Source organism: Kogia breviceps, chromosome 6 (assembly GCF_026419965.1).
Source record: "Kogia breviceps isolate mKogBre1 chromosome 6, mKogBre1 haplotype 1, whole genome shotgun sequence".
Lineage (NCBI taxonomy): Eukaryota > Metazoa > Chordata > Mammalia > Artiodactyla > Physeteridae > Kogia > Kogia breviceps.
The window spans coordinates 2,994,105-3,018,564 of record NC_081315.1 but is presented as its reverse complement, the minus strand read 5'-3'; the positions used below and the strand labels follow the sequence as shown (position 1 = coordinate 3,018,564).

The 24,460-nt window shown below is 41.5% G+C and overlaps 2 protein-coding genes across 8 annotated transcripts in view; one reads left to right on the top strand and one right to left on the bottom strand.

Moving 5' to 3' along the window:
• The window catches only part of FNIP2 (folliculin interacting protein 2), a 218,059-nt gene that overhangs the window by 57,206 nt on the left and 136,393 nt on the right, over nt 1-24,460 (bottom strand). Inside the window, exon 18 of one of the 7 annotated variants that reach the window (XM_067035445.1) lies at nt 8,674-10,041. The exons of the other annotated variants lie outside the window; for them this stretch is intronic. Within the exon in view, the coding sequence (XP_066891546.1) occupies nt 9,912-10,041 (130 nt within the window). The 3' untranslated portion in view covers nt 8,674-9,911. Of the gene's footprint in view, nt 1-8,673; nt 10,042-24,460 lie in introns of those variants that run through there. 7 annotated transcript variants of the gene reach the window in all.
• Nucleotides 1-24,460, top strand: part of SPMIP2 (sperm microtubule inner protein 2) — a 103,702-nt gene that overhangs the window by 58,721 nt on the left and 20,521 nt on the right. Inside the window, 1 exon segment of the mRNA XM_059066828.2 lies at nt 830-888. Coding sequence (XP_058922811.1) covers nt 830-888 — 59 coding nt within the window.

Genomic DNA, 24,460 nt, shown 5'->3' with positions numbered 1-24,460 from the left:
ATTTGATTTTACTACTCTTTGATATGTTATGAATATAGCATCCTGCATCAACGTAAAAATGCATTCCAAAACTGAAGTGAAATACTTTTGATAATCCTTATCCCTGTTTCCCAGCCCTAGTATGGAAAATTGAGAAATGATTAAGGCCCCAAACCCTTTTCAGTATAAATTTGACACCCCCATTTCCCATGTTTATGCATAAAATGTGCCCTCCGTTGACAGTTCCTGGGGAAAAGAGGCCAGTCTCTAGTCATCTTACAGTTATGAGAGATAATTTCTATGCACATGAAAGGGCACGGGAATTATGTTTTCATGTGATAACTAGTTCTAAGCGACCAAATATTTTATCGATGTTCTGTGATGCTTTCTGAAAGGAACGTTCAGAGCTAGACTGCACCACAGGCTGTCTATCACCCAGCTCTTTCCTGTGCTATAGCCACCACATTTCCCAATTCTGTGAGGGCAAGGTGAAGTGAAAAGAGCTGAGCTGTTTGAATCTCGATGATAAATTGTGGGTTTGCATGCCTGCTGGTGTAGACACAGAATCATTAGGAGCTTAGAGATTGTGGGTGACACTCTTCTTGGGACCCAACACCTGTCCTTTGACGGCGAGGGAAGGGAAAGCACAGAGGCTCAGAGTTATTTTACCTCTTATGCCTTTTCCTCTCAGTTCAAAAATCAAAAGACCATCTTCTTTCAACGGAATTTAGCATTGCCTGTTTAATTGTTCAACCTGAACTCCTTTTGGACCAGGAACCCAGAGTCTCAGACATGTTTGTGCCCAGTGACCTTGGAATCAGGGGACTTGATTCGTGTTCTTCCTTTACAGTATGAAGAGTTCAGTCAAGCTGCTGTTGAGAAACTCAGCCACAGATACCAGAACCCATGGTAAGCACATACTAATACGTTTTACATCTGTTAATTTAATGTGTTTCCTTCCTAAATTAGGAACGGTTAATATTTTAAAACTTTTTATGTCCTATAGGTTTCTTTGTATAATTATGAATTTTTACTCCTCATAAACAAAATGTTCACTATCTACTAGGTTTTCATTAAGGGGAGGAAAGAGGTGGGGCAAGCATGGTGAGAACGCAGTGGAGAAAAAGGAGCCAGCCTGTTAAGAACAGCCACTGGACGGGCCCAGTAGCTTTAACTATATAATAATTCTTTTTGTGGAAGAACAAGAATATAATTTTTTTGGTTAAAAAAAACCCTTATGGGACTTCCCTGGTGGCACAGTGGTTAAGAATCCGCCTGCCAATGCAGGGGACACGGGTTCGAGCCCTGGTCTGGGAAGATCCCACAGGCCACGGAGCAACTAAGCCCGTGCGCCACAACTACTGGGCCCACATGCCACAACTACTGAAACCTGAGCACCTAGAGCCCATGCTCCGCAACAAGAGAAGCCACCCCAATGAGGAGCCCACGTGCCGCAACGAAGAGTAGCCCCCACTCGCCACAACTAAAGAAAGCCCACACGCAGCAACGAGGACCCAACGCAGCCAAAAATAAATAACTAAAAATAATTTTAAAAGTAAATAAAAAAAATAAAAATTTAAAAACCCTCATTTCATGCTGTTGGCCTTGAAACCATCATAAAGGGTCCTGTTCGTTAATAAACGTAGTCCTACTGAAGTCATCCCACGGCTTGAATTGACACTCTCTTAAGGCAGCTAGTAACCTAAATTAAACATGTCTAGTGCAAGGTATGTTCAATTACGGGAAAAGCAAAACCTAGGCGTGTCATCTAGATGGAACATATAATTCAGATTTCTAAGAGGGAAAGGGATCAATCAGCATTGCTCTTAAAGACTGCAGATTCAATAAAGTCTTTGTTCTTCTGAGACTTTTGGAGGTCAGGGTTTCTGGAGCCGACTTCACCTCCTTTTTAATCATTGAAGATTCCCGTTATTAGCATGTACAAAATTAGTGGATTGTAGTCGATTTCTGCTATATCACCACAACGTAAGCTGCACCCAAAAGAGACAAGACCATAAACCCCATGTCAAATGTCTATTAGTTACTATGATACGATCCAGGACAACAAAAGATATCATTGCACAATTCCTACAACTTACAAAGCATGTCCTATGTTTAAAGCCATGGAGAAATGGTTACAATTATTGCATGCAAAGCACATGTTCTCATTTAAATATTCCATTTCATTTGTTCAAATAACATTGCAAGCACCTATTTACAAATACCCTATCAAATATTTCTAAGCAAAAACAAAAATAATGAAAGCCCATTGAAAATCACAGTAACTTCAACAAGCATTGGTGATACAAGTGTGAACATCTGCTTGACTTATTTAAACATAAAAAAAAACTTGTTGGAAAGAATCTGAGAAATATTGACACTTTGAGCATTTTCCTTGGATGAAAGAATGTTGGCTACATTCACTTGTAGGGAATATGACATGGATTGTACCAAGTCATGAGGATGCAAAATGTTGATGAGAAAGACCTTGTACCTAGGGAATTGTGGAGTCAGTTGGGAAATTGTAGATAAATATATATATCAAAATTAGGAAACCAAGCTGCATATGATGAGTACTAAATTCCTAATGAAGATAATTATAATTAGAAAATTATAACTAGAAAAGTTTTTAAAATTTAAATGTAATTAGAAAATTATAAGTAGAAAAGTTTAAAAAATTAAATACAATTAGAAAAGTATAACTAGAAAAGTTAAAAAATTTTAAATATAAAAAATTTAAATATAAAGTTAAAAATTAGATTTGCCCACAGCCTCTGGCTCGGGTCCTGTTTCTAAATAGTCAGGTGCCAGTAACCTGAATGCTGCCCTCTCGAGACTAAGCACGACTGCTGCTTAAAAGCCTTCCGGGCCCCACCTTCAGGCTGGGGAGAGGCTCTTGAAGAGAATGCTGACTCTGACAGGCCCAGGTGTGCCCACCTGCTTGCGTTCTCTCAGCTGGACCGAGGGCCATCTCCATCCTGGGCAAGTTTCGTGCTTAGCCTCCCCGACCGTTTTCATGTTCTGTCCTCTCAGTCAACTGCATTCACTCTACAAATCTAGCGTCTCCTGTGTTCAAAGCACGGCTAGATCCTGCAGCCACAGTGCTGAACAAGACAAGCCTGGTATACGCCCTTCTTGGAATTTGTATTCTAGGGAAGGGGAGAGACATTGAACAACTACGTCATACTGTCTTTCATGCTTTTAAATGATGTTTTTTTTTTTTTTTTTGGTTTTATTTTATTTTATTTTTTTTAAAAAACATCTTTATTGGAGTGTAACTGTAAGCTAATGTTTTAAAATGACAAATATAATGCATGCTTATGGCAACAAATAAAACGATATAGTGGTATATTAAAGAAAAGTTAATATCCTGCCCTATTCCGTCCACTTCGTGATAAAACATTTCATTACAAAGGGTGTTGATGGGATGGAAAGAGAAGGTTTTACCAGGGACATCGACCTGGACTGAAGGTCAGAGAAGTGTTCACCCAAGAAGTAATTATTAAGTTGGCTTGGAAAGGTGAGTACAAGATCATTCCTGGCCCAGGGAACAGCCTGAACAGGGCTCAGAGGATGGAAAGAATGTATCTAGGTAGGACCACGGTGGCAATGGGAGGGGAGCAAGGTGAAGGTCAGATTTTGTAGAACCTTGTGGCCAGGTTAGAAGATTTGAATTTTAACCTAAGAACAAAGATAATTCATTGGAAGATTTAAAATAGAGAGCAACGTAATCCAATTTTTAAAAAAGATCCCTCTGGAATGTTGGAGCGCTGTGTGGAGAAAAACATTGAAAAGTGACAAGACAGTTGTAGGAAGCTCAGCCAGGAGACAGTTTCATTTTCAACAGGTCCCTCTTGAGTTTTCAGTGTGCTTTGTAAACAATCCAAAATAAATTGTGATGATGGAGTCAGTGAGAAGGGAAGGATTTGAGCTGAGATTTCAAAGACATGCAGGCTTTAAGTAAAGAGAAGAGGAGATGATGTTTGCTGTGACGATGGAGAGCAAGAATGTACTCAGCCATGGGATGCAGCAGATTTCAGCATTATCTTCATTTTACAGGTGAAGGAATTGAGCCTCGGAGGCTACGGTACATGAACAAGGAAGGGCACAGAGCTGATTTATCAGTCCACGTTGACCGATGCTGTGGATCTGGGTTGGGATCTGGGCTTGGACCTTTTCCAAGGGCTCTGCAAGCAGTTCTGATGATCTGCCAGGGCTGAGCGCCACTCATGAGGACTGAGAGAGGAAGGGGAAGAGCCTAGGGGGCTGGGGCGCCCACACGGAGGACAAGGTGAGTGAAGGACCATAGAGCCTCAGAGGCAGGACCCTGAGGACAGGAGGAGGCTGTAAAAGCCAGCGAAGACTTCAAAGAGGAGCGTTCCATACGAGGAAATGGAAATCCCAGAAAACAATAACAGACAAATATTTGGAAATTATCAGCGGTCTCAGAAGAAACACTGGAGGAAGAGGAGGACGAGTTGAGTCAATACAACCAACACTAAAGAATTTTTGTCCACCGCCTTAATAGAGCCAAGAGTCCACCTTGTTTTCGAGACCAGAAGTCCAGTCGAGGACAATGACAGGATTTCCTCCATTCTGGGGCATACTTTTAAAATTTAACTTTCCTGAAATCAGGATGTGTTTTATAATAATTGTTTATAGATGTAGGGCCTCTTTTTCTCTTCCCATGAAAAGCTGTTATTAAATCAATGGTGTGTTATCCTGTGTATTGAATCTGAAAGACCAGTAAAGATATACTTCAACAGACTTGAGATGAAGACCTTAATTAAAATACAGGGTCCTTGCTCTCAGGTAGCTGACAGAGTCTCAAGACAGATAGATGTAAACAGATTTCAATACACTATCCATTGGTGGAGAATGATTGCAGTAACTGGGTGTGGGTTGACTCTATTTTTTTTTCTTCTGAATTAAAGGAAATATTCTCTTGCTTTAAATACAGAAGTTTCTCTAGACACGTGACCTGATGATTAACTCATTGTTATGTGGTCTCTTCTGTTTGCAGTTGGGTGTTTTCCAATATATACAAACAGTATGTTTAATTTCAATAAGAAGAATAAAAATCACAGATAGGAAATGGGAGAACAGTTTACAGTCAAATTATAAGAGAAGGCACTGCAAATAGTGAATGGGCAGGACTTTTTGTTTTGTTTAGGGAGTAAGTAAAATCTGTAGAAGCTACACATTATTGAAAATTGTGGGGCATGGAAATATCTTGCTTTCTTTTTCTCTTCCTTACATTTAACACAGAGCTTGGCATACATGGGTACTCAATACATATTTGCTGAATCGGTGTAAAAGACAAATTCCAGTTCTTCTTGTACTCCAAATGGCACAAATTGGTATAGCTCAGGCCGGAAAAGCTAGAGAACATCAAGTCGTGAGGACTTCCTGAGAGAGATGAAATTTAAGCTGGATTTAGAAGGAACATTTTAGGAAAATCTATGGCTACCTACCTGGGTAAACTTGTTATCCATGCCAATGAAAGTCTTGCTGAGATTATAAAATCAACACTCATTCACAGGCAAACCTCCTTCCAGAAAGGAGCTACTGATATGACTCTGCCCTAATGTCACTACAGAGTTGCCTCTTTGCCACGCATTTGCTGATGTATAGATTTGTCTTAGGACTAATGTCTTAAGGACTGGTTCAGGTTCCCATGGACAGCCATTGATGGTAGACGGTAGGGGTCAGGGTGTGGGTGTCAAGGAGGCTGCAGATTCTAAGGTGAGAGTGATCAGACTAAGTGTCAGCCATGCAGAGAAGACCCACCGCAAGTTTCAAAAATCAGAATGAACTACAACCTCCCCTGACTTTCCCTTTACTTGAGGATCACAGCTCTTTCCAGAGTGTTGGCTCTCCTAGTCTGCTTTCTTGTTTTCTGCCTTTTCATAATCAAGGGGTTTGTCAGCCAGTTCCTATCCTCAGGAGGTGCACAGCACGGCATAGTCTAAAGAGTGTGAATTGAGAATCAAGACAGCTGGTTTCACTAGGAATTTATCCTCCAGGAAAATAATGAAGGAGGTAAAGAAAGGTTAAGCTAGAAAGGAGTCCAACAGTGTTTGCAGTATTGCAAATTCAGAAATAACCTAATATCCCCCAAATAAGGGATTGTAAGCAGTGATGAAGTGGGATCTATAGTGGTTTAGAGATGTGGTCCATATATACAATAGAATATAACTCAGCCATAAAAAAAGAATGAAATAATGCCATTTGCAGCAACATGGGTGGACCCAGAGATTATTATACTAAGTAAACCAGACAAAGACAGATATCATATGGTATCACTTATATGTGGAATATTTTAAAAATTGTACAAATGAACTTATATACAAAACAGAAATAGACTCACAAACATAGAAAACAAACTTACGGTTACCAAAGGGGGAAGTGGGGGAGGGATATATTAGTAGGTTAGGATTAACAGATACACACTACTATATATAAAATAGAAAACCAACAAGAACCGACTCTACAGCACAGGGAACTATACTCGATATTTTGTAATAACCTATAAGGGAAAAGAATCTGGAAAAGAATATGAATATATATGTATATATACATATATGTATAAAATGTGCTGTACACCTGAAACTAACACGATATTATCAATCAACTATACCTCAATAATAAGTAAATAAATACAAATATTAAACAAATATAGTTGATAAAGAAAAAAAAGTGCAAGGCTCTGAAGCAGACTTCCCGCATTCAAGTCCCCGCTTTACCACCTTGTAGCTGTGACACCTTGGATGAGTTACTTAAACTATTTATGCCTCAGGTTCCCAATCTGCAAAATGATTAGAATCTACTCTGCTGGTTGTTGTACAGATGTGTTGTTACACATACAGCACTTAGAACAGCACTTGGTACATACTAAGTGCTCAGTAAATAGTGTGACCATATATTTTATCACCCAAAATAGGACACTTTTGAGAGTGAAACAGGAAGCTAATGGAACTGATCACTTGGACAAGAGACTAACCTGAAGGTATCTTGAGCAAATCAGGCCATTCTGTTAATAAACATTATCAATTAGTTAAATAAATGAAGTACATTGAAATAATGTAACAAAATGCATTTATTACAATTCCTATTTTATTGTTAGCAAAAAAATCAGTATAGAGATTCAGTATAGGAGAGAAATTTCATGCTATGTAGTTGAGTTAATCTCACAAAAGTAAAACAAAAAGTCCAAGAGACAGAAAAGAAGAAAGTGAAAAATAGTAAAGTAAGAAATCAATGAAAATTAAATTAGTCTAATATCTGACTAATAAGAGACCTCAAAAGAGATCAGAGAAAACAGAAGAAAGAAAATCAATAAGAAAATTTGTCAGAAGGGAATAACATGAATTTTCAGATTGGAAGTCTCCACCAAAGCAAAATGACAACAACAACAAAACAACTGTGTCAAGGCATGTCACTGTGAAATTTCACTGCTGGGATGAAGACAGACAACTATCTGTCAAGCCCTCCAGAGGAAAACTAGGACATATATAAAGGATCCAGAAGGAACAAGGCATCACACTTCTTGACAGCAATACTGGGCTCTGGAAGACACTTGTCAATGACCTCCCTGTCTGCCAGAAAGTGACTTTCAACCTGGAATTCTATACCCAGCCCAACTATCAAGTGGGAAGGTTGAAAAGAGACATTTTCATGTATGTATGTACTCAAAAAATGCATTTTTTTCCTAAGAAGCAACTGGAGAATATTATCTAGCAAGACAATAGGGGGAAATCCAAGAAAGAGGAAGGAATATGATCCAAGAAACAAGAGACCTAACAAAGGTGACAGGCAAAGGGGATTCACAAAATGGTAATGGAGAGAACCAGGAATGTGGCTGTACAGGGGCCCAGAGGAGGAACAGGGCAAGTGGGATCTCTCCAGGGGGCATTTACTGTGTACAGATATTGGGTGAAGTTGCAGAAGAAGCAAATGAGCTAAAAGTGGGTACTTTTGGAGAAGAGAATGTTGGGACAGGGAGCAGTGAGAGGCAGGGAGTATTTTTAATTATAAGCATTTTAGTACTATTTATTTATTATTTATATATTTTGTTGAAGTATAGTTGCTGTACAATATTATATAAGTTACAGGTGTACTTATATAGAGTACTCTTCACAACATTCACTTTAGTACTATTTATATGTATTATGTACATGTACCTAAATGATTGCATTAAAATGGAAAAATATTAGCACTACATTATGTGCAATGTACAAGCATTGTATCTTGATAAAATTGAAAATTAATTATAAAGTGGGAGAAATAGAAACTCAGTCAACTAGAGTTTTAGTAGTTAGGGTCCTAAGTTGAAAATATTTCTAAAACTAGGACTTTCAATACTAAAGAAATAAGCACTGACCTGAATAAACTGGGCTTTCTGTTTATTCAGAAAGGTAGAAGGTGTGCCTGTATTTGGCATTAGTTAAGGGTTGTGTAGAAAATTGCCTGTTTTATTTCATAATGAAATATTGCCAAAGCCAGTTGTTGAACTAGCACAGACTTAATGACAGCCACTATTTAAAAATATATTGGTACATAAATGTTTGCTTTTTTCTTGGAGTTGTTTTCCTCAAAACATCCATAAATCTTGACAACTTTCTATTTTTAAGGCTGTTGGTGACTGGCACATTGGAGGGATTCCAGTGAACCTTAAGGAGCAAAATGTTACAATTTTATCAGAAATTTATTTTATTGAAGTACAGTTGATTTAGAATGTTGTGGTAGTTTCTGCTGTACAGCAAAGTGATTCAGTTATACACATATATACATTCTTTTTCATATTCTTTTCTATTATGTTTTATCACAGGGTATTGAATATAGTTCCCTGTGCTCTAGAGTAGGACCTTGTTGTCTATCCATTCTCTATACAATAGATTACAACTGCTAAGCCCAAACTCCCAGGCCATCCCTCCCCTACCTACCTCCCTCTTGGCAAACAGAAGTCCATTCTCTATGTCTGTGAGCCTGTTTCTGTTTCGTAGATAAGTTCATTTGTGTAATATTTTAGATTCCACATATAAGTGATATCATATGGTATTTGTCTTTCTCTGTCTGACTTACTTCACTTAGTATGATAATCTCTGCAATAGGCATAATTGCTGCAAATGGCATTATATCACTCTTTTTAATGGCTGAGTAGTATTCCATTGTATTTTTTGAGATCATCAGCACCTGTTCCTCCTTTTGGCTAGTTACCTAAAAACTGCCTTTGTACTTCCTCCCCTGGACCCTCCCCCACAGCCTCCTTCCCCAGCCGCCTTGCCATCATTGTAGTGTCGGGGCAGGGCCCTCAGGAAGCTCAGGTGCAGTAGGGTCAGCGCAGAACTCCCCTGCTGGTCACTGTTGTGGTGCCACACCGATAGCGGAGGCCCATTGATTCTTTCAGTAAATATCCAACTGCCAACTCCATGCCAGGCACCGTGCTAGGCCCGGGGATTCAGGAGTGAACAAGACAAATAATTCCTGCCTTCCTCATATTCCATCAGGAGAGACAGGACAGAAACAGCCTAATGTCTGACTGATCATTGCATTGTAGGAGGTACCAGATGGAGAAACACCAGCTGCACGTAGATGTTTCTTGTTGATTGAGTAGATATTCCTCATCCCAGGATGGAGCATTTATAGCAGAAGGATACGATACAGCTGTTATTGAAAGGAAAGCCAGGGAAAGAAGAGTCAGTGCTGTTATTCTTAAGAAGAAAACTTCCTGGTTGATCACTTGATGTCCAGGTGGGGAAAATTCAGTTCATGTCAGAACAGGGCCCTTCGCGGCAAAGTACCCTCCGTGGAACTTCCGAAAACTACTGAAGCCTGAAGTGTGTAAGAAAGAGGCACTCGCAATTCACTGGCCTATGATCTTCCCTTTCTCAGCATTTCAGATGTCAGAACGGTAGCTCTGAGGGCCTGTTTCAGGAGACAGGGTCTCCAAAAGAACAGCTGCTGGTTCTAAAGGAATAGGTTATGGTCTTGAAATCCAAGCATGGCCTGCAATCCAATACAGATGTTAGGCCCAGGCAAAGACAGTTTATGTGCTGAAGACTGCAGAAAAACAAGGACAAGGTGTGTTACAGGTGTTTGGAATATTTTATTTCGCTATTATAGATTCAATTTTTCAAAGCCATAAACATGCCCCAACCGTGGTCATTTCGAACATGCTTATATTACTGTTTTTGGTGAAACTCGGTCCTTGTCTTCTCGGAAGAAAGAGTTCAACAAAGACACCAAGATTGCAAAGCAGGGCCAGCATTTATTAGAAGCACAGTACGTGTGGGAGAGCACAGGGGCAAACCTGCAGAGTGAGGTGTACCTTATAGGGGCAGCTTAGGTTGTTAACATGGGGTTTAGATGAGGGTGACTCCTCTGTCCCTCCCCTATGATCACATCATCTGCAATTCTTTATTTGGGCTTCCACCAGGCACCATTTTGAATCTTTCCTGGGAGCGACCAAGCAAAACCCATGGGGGGAGGGGGTCAAAATCGCAATGCTAATAGTATTATAATGATATTACAACGCAGCCCAGATTACTAGAGGATGACTTGGGACCCCCTCTGCACATGTGTCAGGCTGGGAAGTCCTCTGGACCACAAGAATGAGGAGGCTGCAGTGGGCTGCTTTGCCTTTCACCCAATCAGGGCGTGTCGTTCCTGTTGATCGTTTATCTCAAAGGGTCAGCATGAAACTAGCTGCCGCAGGTTAACCCGAGGCCCCTGTATCTCTTACCTCATTACTAACATCTATGGAAGTGGTTTACAAAAGATCAATGATATCATGTGGCTTCCATCTGTCTGCATGACCAGATGAAGCAAGAGAACAATAATCACACAGTCCATTTGACGTGCACGTTTTACCATTCTCTCGCTTTTCACTATTTCTTTCACTTGTTCTTTTAAGCCTGCTCATAATGCCAGGTTTTCTGCAGCTGACAGAGTTGGGCAAAATTCCTCCATCTTGTGAAACGTAGATGCTCTCGGACCTCAGTTCGCGGTAAAAGGGGAAATAGTAACGCCTGTCTCGTGGGGCTGTCTTGAGGATGACGTGTGAGTGTGTAAGGCATCCAGCATGGATCTGACACACAGGAAGGTAGCTTCTTTCCCCATTTTAAGAAAGTCTCAAAATGATCGTAGGATTCGCCACTTTCTTAAGGCTTTCTATTCCTTCTTTAACACTATCACCTCAAAATAGATTACTTCTAATTCTATCCTTTTCCATAAAATTTTGTCTAAGGGCACTGGACTCTTTGGAGATATATTATTTGCTTTCTGCTTTTTAAAAAAATGATCATTTAAAAACTTTTTTCCCATCTGTTTTCCTGGTAAGGGTCAAACCACTTCAAACAATTTGAGTTTGGAAAGACTTTAGCTTTTAGTGGTGGTGGATTTATCATCTGGCACATCATTTCTCATCAATGTTACCATTAGTTTCATAATTGGGGCATTTCCCGAAACGTTCATGGAGCACAGAGGTGGGGCAGAGAGGTGCATTGCTCAGATGGGATATTTGAAGACTATGAAAAAAAAAAAATCCAGGAGTCCCTGTAGCATGTGTGTGTTGAAATTATTAATAGTCAGAAGGAAAGTTTTTCTTCAGCATTGGCATTTTTCTTGAAATTCATTTTATTCCAAATTAAATAGTCTCATTGATATTCCAAGAAGAGGAAATACCCTTTTCTGACCACTTTGGTTTATAGCCTTTAATTGGGCCACTCGTTTATTGAGTCAGTAAATCAATAGAGTGCTGTCCTTTTCCATCAAGCAGCCCCTAGTGTAGTGGGGAAAACAGACACATCAATAATTCTGACACATGGACAGAGGAATGATAGAGCCACGCCAGGTATTATGCATATAACCAAGCACAGGGGTGAGGAGAAGAGGCAGGGAGGCTCTCTGTAGAGGGGTCTGAAAAGGTGAGGTTAGGTAACAAAGGATGAGGAGGGAAGGAGTGTTTTAATAAGAGCAGGCATCAGTACCAAAGTCCAGAAGTGATAAACAGCTGTGATTGATGCAGTAAGTGTTGCAGCGCTGCTGGATCCAAAAGTGTAGTGGACACTGGTCCAGGGACAGGTGAGACCAGAGTAGTCATCAGGAGCCAGACCAGGAAGAGTTCACTCTTGAGTTCTGGCCTCCAGAGTATGGGAGCCCCAAGAGGGGACTTAACAGTTTACTCACCCACCCTTCTACACGGTACCCAAAGTGATGAAGTCAGGTTTACATTTTGGGTAGAGGGTGGGCATGAGCGGGGAAATCAGTGGAGATGGGGACAGGCAGGCGTCGATAAGAGGAGAACGGTGGTGATCTAGGGGAATGGGAGGCATGATGGACAAGGGAAACAGGTTTCAGAATTATCAAGGAGTGTAAATTTGGCAGGACTTAGGTACTGGGTGTGGGGGATGAACCTAATGATGGAAGCAGTGGCAATTCCCAGTTTCCAGTTTGCATGCATAACTGGATGGATGGTGGACCGACTGAGACCACACATGAGCAAGATGTCCCTTTAACAGTGATGCGGTGATGAGCTCAGGTGGATCTGGAGTCCCCGATAACAAGCAGTAACAAGCAGAGAGACACACATGTGAAATGTGTGCTGGGAGTTTGTCATCAGAGTTGGGCTGTATTCAAAAATACAGGTGTGGATGAGAAGGGAGAAGACCAGAGAAATAAGAGAACTGTAGGGCACTGGGACTCTGATTATTGGAAGGAAGGAGAAGGGCTTTGAAAGAAGACGGGCAGAAGCAGCGGAGAACCAGGAGCACCATGCTGAGTGAAAGGAGACCCGAAAAACATCCATGAAGAGAGTAGACGGGAGTCATCAGAGACCCAGGTGAGAATAGGACAATGAGAACGGTTTGTGAGATGGAGAAGGAAACGAGGGATGGAAGCTCAGATATGGCAGGTGGGGTGTGATTGGGTCGGCGGGGGAGTGAAGTCACAAGTACAAGCTGTCGTTTTGTCACAGAACCAAACTTGGGTCCACTCGGCCACATGCAGTAAAGCCAATCTACTGACACCGGGTTGTGGTGAAGGAAAGTACAGCATTTATTGCAGGGCACCAAGCAAGGAGAGTGGGCAGCTCATGCTCAAAAGACCCCAACTCCCCAGTGGCTTTCAGGGAGGGTTTTTAAAGGCCGTGTGAGGGAGGGGCCTGCAGGGTGTATGATCAGCTCATGCACAGTTCTCAGATTGGTTGGCATCAAGGTGAAGTTTCAAGTATCATCAGCCTTCTGGTTTCAAACGGCTTAGGGTCTACGTGCTTGTGGTCAGCACTTTTCATCTGGTGGGTCTGCTTCCTGTAGAAACAACTGAGGACTGTGTGTTGGGCTTTTATCTGTATCTTTCAAGGAACTGGGAGTTCGGTGATTCTGCCATGTGGTGGATTTACAATCTAAATTTTTGGTAGTTCCCTGGCCCGACAGCTATTCTTTGTTTCTACATCTTCACATTCCTAATCATTAACTCTGGAGCAGCCTTTAGAGACTCAGGGGAGACCTGGGAGACTAAAGCAAAAGCCTTTTACTTCAAAGGACAGGGACACGGGGGTTTGTACACGGTTTCAGTTCTGAAAATTTTTGATTAAGAAATGAAGAAAATGTGAATAGTAACTAGTGGCATGAGGGGCCAAGGGTGGGCTTTTTTAGGATGTGAGAAACATTATCCAGAGAAGGGCTGAGGGCTGTGGGGCCCTGGTCTCAGGTAGGTGCTGATGCAGCCGTGGGCCCGAGGGAGGCCCTGGAGGAGGAGGAAGACTCCCTCACTCCCAGAGGCCAGGAGGAAGGAGATGGACTTCCTTGTCTACACAGCTGGAGATGTGCTTGTACCTAAGTGTGTGGTCTGCGTTGGTGGTGGTGGGTGAAGGAGCTTAGGGCTGACAGCCTCGGTGTTCTCCAGGAAGTCTTTCTGTGTGGGTTTTTCTCTATGATGGTAAAATATACGTAACATTAAAATGACTATTTTAATCTTTTTTTTTTTTTTTTTGCGGTATGCGGGCCTCTCACTGTTGTGGCCTCTCCCGTTGCGGAGCACAGGCTCCGGACACGCAGGCCTAGCGGCCATGGCTCACGGGCTTAGTTGCTCCGCGGCATGTGGGATCTTCCCGGACCAGGGCACGAACCCGTGTCTCCTGCATCGGCAGGCGGATTCTCAACCACTGCGCCACCAGGGAAGCCCTATTTTAATCATTTTTAAGTGTACCATTCAGTGGTCCATGAAGTAGTGTACAAGGCTCTGTCCTAGGAGGACAAATGAAAGTTATGGGAGTGAGATGTGAGTAGGCCTTGAGGAAACAAGGAAGGTGTAGGGTAGCTGCTGGAGGGGTTAGAAAGATGTGCACAAGGATATGTGAGAAGATCGCTGTTCTGAGTACAGAAGACCCTCTTGGGGCTGGATACCACATGTTCATATCAGCAAGGTTATCCGGTCTTTCCGTAGAAGAGTTATTTGCCTGGATCAGAAAAATTGGATTTGGGGCAACTGGCTAACTTGTTAGAAAAAGTAAAATTACATCTATTTCTCATAACATACAACAAAATAAATTCCAGGTGGACTAAACAATTAATTGCTTTAAAAGTGAAATAATAAAATATGGATAGAATATGGGACTTCCCTGGTGGTCCAGTGGTAAAGAATCCGCCTTCCAATGCAGGGGATGCAGGTTCGATCCCTGGTTCGGGGAACTAAGATCCCAAATGCCACACAGCAACTAAGCCCGCGTGCCACAACCACTGAGCTCACGCACCTCAATGAGAGAGCCCACGTGCCGCAAACTACAGAGCCCACATGCTCTGGAGCCCGTGCACCACAACTAGAGAAGAGAAAACCTGCACGCCACACCTAGAGAGAAGCCCGCGTGCTGCGCATGCCTCAATGACGATCCCATGTGCTGCAACTAAGACCTGATGCAGCCAAAAGAGGAAAATAGATAGATAAAGTACGTATAGAATATACTGAAGCGTTCACATTATGTTTTATGGTCTGAGGGTACAGAGTTCAGACTGTAGCATTCAGCAGCAGTTGAGAGTTTATGAGGATGCTATTCATCACTTTCAAAGGTGGCCTCATCCTTATAATATGATCCTCAAGAGGATACTGGGTTTATCCTCTATTATTCTAATTCTATGTTCAATAGTATCACTTCTGTTCTTTATTCCATCCAAACTATGGACAAGTGTGGCACCGAGGAAGGAAGACACAGTTCCTGCCCTCAAAACGTTTATCGAATAGTTGGGGGAAAGAGACACCTAAATGAATAATTATACTAGAGTATATTTGGATGCAGTGATAGAAATATTAAATAAACCAATATTTGTGGATGACCTGTTTGTGCCTGGCACCATGCTTGGTGTTTTAGATACTTAAAGTGTAACAACTAAGTGCAATGCCTATTACAATAGGAGTATTTCAGCGGTGTCATGGAAACAGATGTCGGGGAATCTAAACTTTGGGGAGACATCAGGAAGGCTCCATAAGGTCCCCTGAGCTTGAAGGATGGGTGGGAGTTGGCATCTAGAACAGTTATATTAATTAATTAATTTTGTTTCCATTAAAACTCCTGTATTTGTTTTATTTTAAAAAATATACTTATCTTTCTTTTTCTATAATATGCTTTATTGTTTTATTGAAGTATAGTTGATATACAATATTACATTAGTTTCAGGTGTATAGCAAAGTAATTCAAAATTTTATTGATTATACTCCATTTAAAGTTATTACAAGATAATGGCTGAATGTCCCTGTGCTGTACAATACATCCTTGTTACTTATCTATTTTAGATAATACTGCTATATTTAGGTTCCAAGATGTTATCACGAGATGGAACTTCACAGATCCAGACGAACTACTTTGGAGCACATAACCATATATTTGACAAAAAGTTCTCATTTCTAGCCTCTACAGCAAAGTAGAAAGATGACAGAGTTTAAACAGAACACAGCGGCTGTTTTCTGTCTAGCAGCCTAAAGGCTAACTCATTAAAATTCAAAGAAGAATTACATGGTGGGTGGCAGAACAAATGTTTTCTTCCCTAAGGCCTTCGAGACAGATTCTCCCAGAATCGCAGTCACTCTTTGCAGCTGTTCAGTAAGACACGATTCATGCATCACCTCCTCCTCCAAATCCGCCACCACACAAACCCAACCCTTTCTCTGGCTTAGACACATAGGGCGACGAGAAAAACAGGAAAGCACTGCTGGCGCCACACTTGGTTTGGCTTTGAAACCATGTGTGTGTCTTACCTTACATAAGACATATAAGACATGTACCTTATATCTTAGTTCTTATTTATAAAATAAATTTATTTAAATATAAAATGAAAAAAACCCCTAAATATGTACCCAGTTGATGGTTTCACCCACAGAGAGGAAACATTCCCAGGGATTTTAAAGCACAGTAATGTGAGTACAAATCTAAGGACAAAAAGAGCTGCAAAAAGCTTGGTGGGCGTGTTAGCTGTGTGAGTCTGACTTTGTTGTGTGTGTGTCGTGTGTGAAAGCAAATGGGCAGCAATGTGGGGTTCTTATTTAATCATTCCTGCTGTGGTTAAGACCAGGATTCTTGGAGTGGGAAAGAGGAAAGACAGATGGTAAGATAAAGCAAACCCTGAATTTGATTGGAATTATATATGTACATATATGTATGATGATGGGTGTTTACATACATCTGGTTCATAGTTCTACTCACCATAAAGGCCTAGATGTAGGACTTCCCTGATGGCGCAGTGGTTAAGAATCTGCCTGCCAGTGCAGGGGACACGGGTTTGAGCCCTGGTCCGGAAGATCCCACATGCCGAGGAGCAACTAAGCCCGTGCGCCACAACTACTGAGCCCACATGCCACAACTACTGAAGCCCACGCACCTAGAGCCCGTGCTCTGCAACGAGAAGCCACCGCAATGAGAAGCCTGTGCACTGCAAGGAAGAGTAGCCCCCGCTTGCTGCAACTAGAGAAAGCCCACGTGCAGCAACGAAAATGCAACGCAGCCAAAAATAAATAAATAAAATTTAAAAATAAATAAAGGCCTAGATGTAGAAATCAACTCGGTAGCTGTGAGCTCCCCTAGTGCTCATATTCTGCTCTTCAAACACCTTTTCCATTAAAAGGAACTGGAGCTTCTTGGATCTGGAGAGGAAATGGAAAACATGAGCCTGGCACATCATGCCATACCAGAAAAGGAAGCTCTCCAAGACTACTGCAGTCCTGTCTGAGGGACTTGGAAGCCAAGCTTGCAGAGACTCCCACTGGCCCAATATAGGACAACTTGAGGGAAAGGTAATAACTGCAGTGGATTAATATAAATCACACCTTCATATACACAGACGTGAACATCCATGAGTTCACAGTGTCGGTTAAAAAGCTTCAACAAACTGATCACATTGGAGGATTCCAATGAATCAACCTATTATTTTGAAAGTGAGTAAATAAACGAAAAGAATCAAATATTAATTCCGCCTTTCTAATACAAACTGTATCACTGCAAACCAAAGAGAAGATTAATCAACTTAAAAAAAAGAAAAAAAAAGGAATCTAGCTAATACATAAAGAAGTAACAACAGAATTAGGATATCACCACATTGCAAACTCGAATGAATCTAGACATTGATCATGAGCGGCTGCCAAACCCACAAAAAGACAAATGATCCGATATCGTATACATCTTGATGGAAGGGCACACAACTACCTGGAAAGTTATCATGGACTGACTTGTTCACTCCTGAAATTCCTGTGTTGAAGTCCTAACCCCCCAGTACCTCAGAATGTGACTGCCTTTGGAGAAAGTGTCTTCAAATAGGTGATTAAATTAAAATGAGGTCATTAGGTTGGCCCTAATCCAATCTGACTGGTGTCTTTATAAGAGGAGGAAGTTTGAACACAGACACACACACAGAAAAGACCACATGAAGACACAGGGAGAAGACGGCCGTCTACACACTAAGGAGAGAGGCCTCAGGAGAAACCAGCCCTGCTGACCCCTAGATCTTAGACTTCCAGCCTCTGTAATGGTGGGCGGTACATTTCTGCTCTTCAGCCGCCTGTCTGCAACACTGTGTGATGGCAACCCTAGCAAACTAACTCAGTGCTCTTGTCCCCAAAACCCAGCCTGACTTAGATCAAGCCTCTAAATCCAACCAACACTGTATAGGAAATAAGATGACGGCAGAAAATGTTAAATGACGACTTGGAGATGTCAGATGTGGGAAATTTCATAGGACAAATGGAAACAACATTTTTATAGAAATTGTGTGGCTTCAACAAATAGCGAGAAGGATAAGGAGGAAGGGGAGGAGGGGAGGGGGGTAGAGGAGAATAGAGATGAAGAGAACCTATGAATTAAAGGAAACTTGAAAGCCTTAAGCAATTACAGGTGTGAAGCTTACATGGATTCTGTTTCTAACAAACAGGCTGATAAAAAAGTCATAACATTGATGAGCTAGCTAGAATCTTGAATATTCAATATTTGGTGAAAGTATTAAAATTTTAGGAGAAATAATGGCATTGTGATGATGTTAGCAAAAAGAGTTTTTACATCTTTGAGAGCTGACGTCTTGGCAGAGGGAGGATTGGTAAGTAAGATAGAGATTCAATAAGACTGACTACAGATTGATAGCGTTTGAAGATGGTGATGGGTCCTTGAGGCTCTTTGAACCATTTTGTCTAATTTTCTATATCCTTAGATTCCAAAGGAACTAAGAAGAAATTGTATCAACTTTATTCTTAGTTAATGAAGGTCAGGCTTCACCATCTGGTGATAAGCATGTCCAAAACTAAACTGAGTCAATACTGTTACATTCTCCCTACCAGCCTTCCCCAGGATTGCTGCCACACAGCTGAAATACATGTTGCTGCCCTTTCTTCCTCTTGCGGTCTTCTGATCTGGATGCAAAACAAGCAGGTGTCACCCAGGAAGCACCAGCATGGAGAGATGCCCCGTGTTGCTGAAACTGGCAGGACTTCCTGGATGTCCTACAAAAAATCGCCCATATCTCCAGCAACATCAGGAATTCCATTCAACATTCCTCACAGGTGACCCCAGACAGTCTAACACGTTGCATTGCTGAAAGCTTTTGGACAGCTGCCTCTAAGTGAGCACAAGTGATAAGTCACTTCATATAAATCATTTAACATACTGAACGAAAATCAGTAAACTCCTCTGTGTATGTCCACGTTGTGGACCAACTCTTGGCAACAAGAACCTTGTGGAGTGTGTTATTAGGCACAGGGAGACAACATCTTTGATTTCGATGGCATGACCCGGGTGCCTGGAAGCCCAGCTGGCATCCATAAGGGCAACCAGCCGTGAGCTCCACATCCTGGAGCTCGGAGAAGACAATCTGGCAAAGCAGTGAAGAAGTGTTTGTCCACTGAGGGTCATGCAAGGCCTCTCTCGTGCCAGTAAATTCTTTACTCCAGCCGAGTGGTAGAATATTTAACAAGTCTTTCAAATAAAGTGGTTGTGTTTCCTATGGAGTAAAAGCAATAAATCAAATCAAAATAATCACAACTCGAGGTCTGAAGCATATGGTGTGTGTAGTTTTACAAAACTGCACAAGCCTTAGATGCTCTCCTTCTAGAAGAGAGCCCAAGAGAGTGGGTTTTTTTCTACTTAAAGGAAAAATAAGTATTCTTACATTTAGTTATCTCTTTCCGTCTTTTAAAAATAGCATTCAAGCAATGTTCTTCTGTCTGAAATAGTTACACTGGCAATTTGGGGATGCATCTCTTGTGTTTTCCCCAACATTTCTTTGGGAAGCAATTTCATTTTCATCCTTGAGGTGGTATGTTTCATGCTAATGTGAATCACATAGTTTTGTTTATAAATATAAATAATTCTATTACTTTGCAAAATAGTTTGTGCCTGTAGATATGCAGACCCATTTAATAAGTTTGTTTTCAAATTGTTAGTGATGTAAAACTGATCGTAGGCATTTTTGTTATGTGGGTAAGGAGAGAACTACTAAACAAGAGTGAAAGATTCAAACAGGCATAAAAATGTTCTTCTGCATTTCATCATGAATGATTAATGCTGGAAGTTTATTGCAATCAAATAACTTCTTAGTAGCTGTTGACAGGTACAGAGGTAAATAAGCAATTGTGTATTCATGCACTGATGTTTTGGTCCCAATGCCATGTGTCTATCTTACATAGACTGTTAGCTTTCTGCGTGGTCTCCAGGGAGCTGGGACACTGATGAACACATACTAATCTCTGTTCAAAAAACTCGGGTTCAGACTCTTGTTGTCTGAAGACTTGACCAATCATGCAGGCGGCTTCTGCATCTTTGAGGCTGTACATCACCACACATTGTCCTAATCACTCAATTACATTTAATCTTGGACCTTTATTGTAAACTGGTTATCACTCAGAGGTAGAACCTTTATTTTCCCAGCATCTTGAAGACTGCACATTAAAGAAGGAAGGTCAGCATCTCGTAGACAAGTCTTTATAAGCAGCTTTGGGTATGAATTACTAAGAACTAGCTTTTTAAATAAGTCTCTTTCTCTTTCCACTCAACAAGAATCTCCTGGGCAACAAACAACCTAGGATAAATTCCAGTTGCATTAAAACTTATATTTGAAAAATTGCTAAATATAGTCATGCACTCACTTTGTCCAAACATGAAACATCAAGATAATTTCATGCTTTTTAATCATCTCCATGACAGCTGCTGATTCAGGATCAAGTAAGTGTTACCCTAGGATTAAGATGGTGTCTTTTGAAAGCAAGATGCAACGTCCTCACGTATGATTCTCTAGGGCATCACATGTGATTCTCTAGGGCAGGGAGAGAAGGAAGGTCAATGGGTAAGAAATGAGGTCTGACTTAACTGAATGATGACACAGCTAACACCGACCTGCAGCCGCCCCAATCTCCCCAGGTCCGCCTCTGTGGCACCACCCCTCCAAGATAAGTTCTCTTGAGAAGGCTCAGGGGATGATGCTTTATATGACCTCTCCCGACTGTGTGCTCAGGAGGAACCCTGGGCTCTGGTTGTTGTCTGTCTCTGAAATCATTGGACATATGTGGCTGCCAGTGTCAGCAGTAACACCCACTCCATCAATGCAGAAGGCCAGTTCAGAAGAGAAAAACACAATTTTAAACATCATGAAAGCCCTAATTGTATCCTTGGCAGATTCTGACTTTAGGTGTGGACTATACCGTAAATGCAGAGATCTTTAAAAAACTGGGGTCTTATTTTCCTACAAATGTTCTATAGAATGCCTGTTCTCTGAGAAAGCAAGGATCCTGCCAAATGGTTTCGGAATGTGTTTCTCAAAAGTGTCCATTGTGCCTTCAATGGCTTTTGAGTACTTCCGGAAATGGAAAGAGCAGAAGTCAATGACCCTGCAAGAAAGCAAACATTTAGGGGAACTAGCTTGCTGGGAAAATAAGTAGTGGTGCTTTTAAGTCGCTCTACAGCTACAGCCCCAGGCCTCTTCACAGGCTAGAGATGCACAGGGTTACATCACTTTACGGTGCTGCAAGGAAAATGATGAGCCCAGCAGGGAAGTTTCCACATCTTTCTCTACTGAAACTCTAGTGAATAACTGTCTCCAGGTACGTATAAGGCAACCAGACTGACTCACTGGGGCTTAAACAGTTAGAGATTTGTTTCCTTAACTTTGGAATCCAAAAGACAGTAATTTTACCACTTATTAGAACAATTTTCACTCAACCAGAGGGAACCTAGATGTCCAAACAGTAGAAAAAGCTTTGCTCCTGGACAAGACTGTTGTCGGGAGGTCAATCTTCAGAAGAATCAGCTGCTCTGATCAATTTAAGTAAACATATGAATTCAAGCTGGTTATTTTGCCAACAGACTGAGAGTTCATTGAATGGTTGGGTCATGAATCCAGGTGGCTGCCCTGGAGTCTCCTGCGGGCCCAGCTCACACAAAAAGGCGGGAACCCAGAAGACCAAGCAAAGCACTGCCCTCGAAGGGCTGCTCTTCAGCCACCCAGAGTATGTTTTCTGGCACAAGTGTCAACATCAAAGTTCAGTTTGTCCCATCGGTTTTAGACAGTTATATAAGCAAGTCCCAGCCAGTCATTTCCTAACTCGGTGCTGGAGTCTGTTTTATCTTCTGACCCTATTTCTGTGTTGTCCAGCCTGCTAGGAAAATTTTGATCATTTTCCAAACAACCAACAGTTTTTAAGGAACATTTAGACCTCTTTTATTATAAAAAAAATTTACATGCTCACAGTTAAAAAAATTCAACTAGCAAAAGAGAGTGTGAACTTGAACTCAATCCCACCTCTCTGCAAACCCTCCATCCCATGCAGTCACAGGTTCTCTGTCTTGAGGTAACAACAGACCATCTTTGGGTATCTTGAGAGAAGCAAGCAAACTCGACTGGAAACGTGTTCTATGTCAGGACCTCTGCTAGACACTGAAGACCCAAAACACGACAGGGTTCCTTCCCTTTCAGGAAGACGCCAAGTAAAGTAGGAGTGAACAATGTGTGAACGGTGTTGAAGGTCAGATAGCCAATCAGGAATGTTCTGTAGGAGGGGTAGCTTGAGCTGCATTTTTAAGGCTGGGTGGGAAATCAAAAGGTGAGCCTGGAGGTGGAACCAGGGAAGCAATCCCTTCCATAGGAAGAGTCTGTCATACCTAGTGAAGTAAGTCAGAAGGAGAAAAACAAATACTGTATGCTAACACATATATATGGAATAAAAAAAAAAAAGGTTCTGAAGAACGTAGGGGCAGGACAGGAATAGAGACGCAGACATAGAGAATGGACTTGAGGACACGGGGAGGGGGAAGGGTAAGCTGGGACGAAGTGAGAGAGTGGCATGGACATATACACACTACCAAATGTAAAATAGAGAGCTAGTGGGAAGTAGCTGCATAGCACAGGGAGATCAGCTCGGTGCTTTGTGACCACCTAGAGGGGTGGGATAGGGAGGGTGGGAGGGAGAAACAAAAGGGAGGGGATATGGGGATGTATGTATACATATAGCTGATTCACTTTGTTATACAGCAGAAACTAACACACCATTGTAAAGCAGTTATACTCCAATAAAGATGTTAAAAAAATATAAATGGAACTAATAGATGTATTTGGTAGGAAAATTCAGGCAATACACAAAGGAGTAAAATGAACAGCTGAATCTCTCTTCACCCCACCCCCGTCAATTTCTTTCCTTTAAGTTTTGTATGTATCCTACTTGTGAAAAACTATGAGTATACCAACCTATTATATGTATGAATCTTTTATTCTTTATATAAAAGCAATCATACCATAAAAAAAAAAAGAAGGCTCGGAGGAGTGAGCCTTTCTGGTGTGCAGACCGTCACGTGGCTGGTTTGGGGTGTGACACGAGGTGAGACTGGGGTGCAGCCCGGGGGCCGGATGGTGCAGTGTTTAGAATTCCCGATGAAGGTTTTGTGCTGAGTTCTGTAGGCGACGAAGCGTTGTTTTAAATTTTTAAGTAAGGAAGCGATATAATTAAACCTCTGTGATAGAAAAAATACATGGCACGTAATAGCTGTTGAAAACTGTTCGCTGAGCGGGCAGAGCAGAGAAAGGAGAGCCCGAAGAAGAAAGGCAAGTTAAGTCAAATTGGAATAATCACACCGATGGGAGCCCGGGTGGGAGACGGGGATGGTGAGGTAGTTTAGAGAAAGGTTCCACGAGGCTTGGCAACCAACAAAATGTGGGCGGATGGAGGAGATGTGAAAGTCTAAGGCAGTTCTGATGTGCCTCTGCCGGGGTGGCTGGGGAGACGGTTCTGGCACTGAACGAAAAAAGGAACGCAGGAAGAACAGGGTCTATTTGGGGGAAGAGAGAAAACAGGGAGATGGGAAGATGAGTTGAGAGGCAGCATCCTATAATAAAAATACACATGGCCAACATTGTATTGAATTTTTACTATGGGCCAGATACTAAGTGCTTTCTAGGTATTGACTCATTTAGTCCTTATAAAGAGTAGGCATTATAATATGATGCCTATTTTACAGATGAGGTAATCATGTATGTTTAGAATCAGACAACTCTGAGTGCAAATCCCAGATCTACTGCTTTTTAACTGTTTGATCTTGGATAAATTACTTAGTCTAACTTCAGAGGTAAAAAGCAGGAAATGACATCTGTCACGTTGGACTATAATAAAGATTAGAGAGAGGTAATACATACCAAGCAACTAGCATAGTGTCTGGAACCTCCTGTATCTCAATGAATGCTAGAAACAGTTATCATTATTAGGAATGAGATTCCTGGTACTATGTTCAGTGAGAAGCTGGGAATTTGTACTTAGATTTTTAGAGCTGAAAGTAAAAAATTTACCCCTAAGTATATTGATGTTGGTTGGATCATCAGATATAAAGGCTGTTTCCCGATGTGGAGATGGGTGGTTGTATATTGGGAGATGAGACTCAAGGATGGAATCCTAGGGAATACCGGTGATAAAGGAGGCAAAAGAATAAAAGATTATTCCAGAAGAAAAGTAGATGAAGTAATATGAGAAGTAA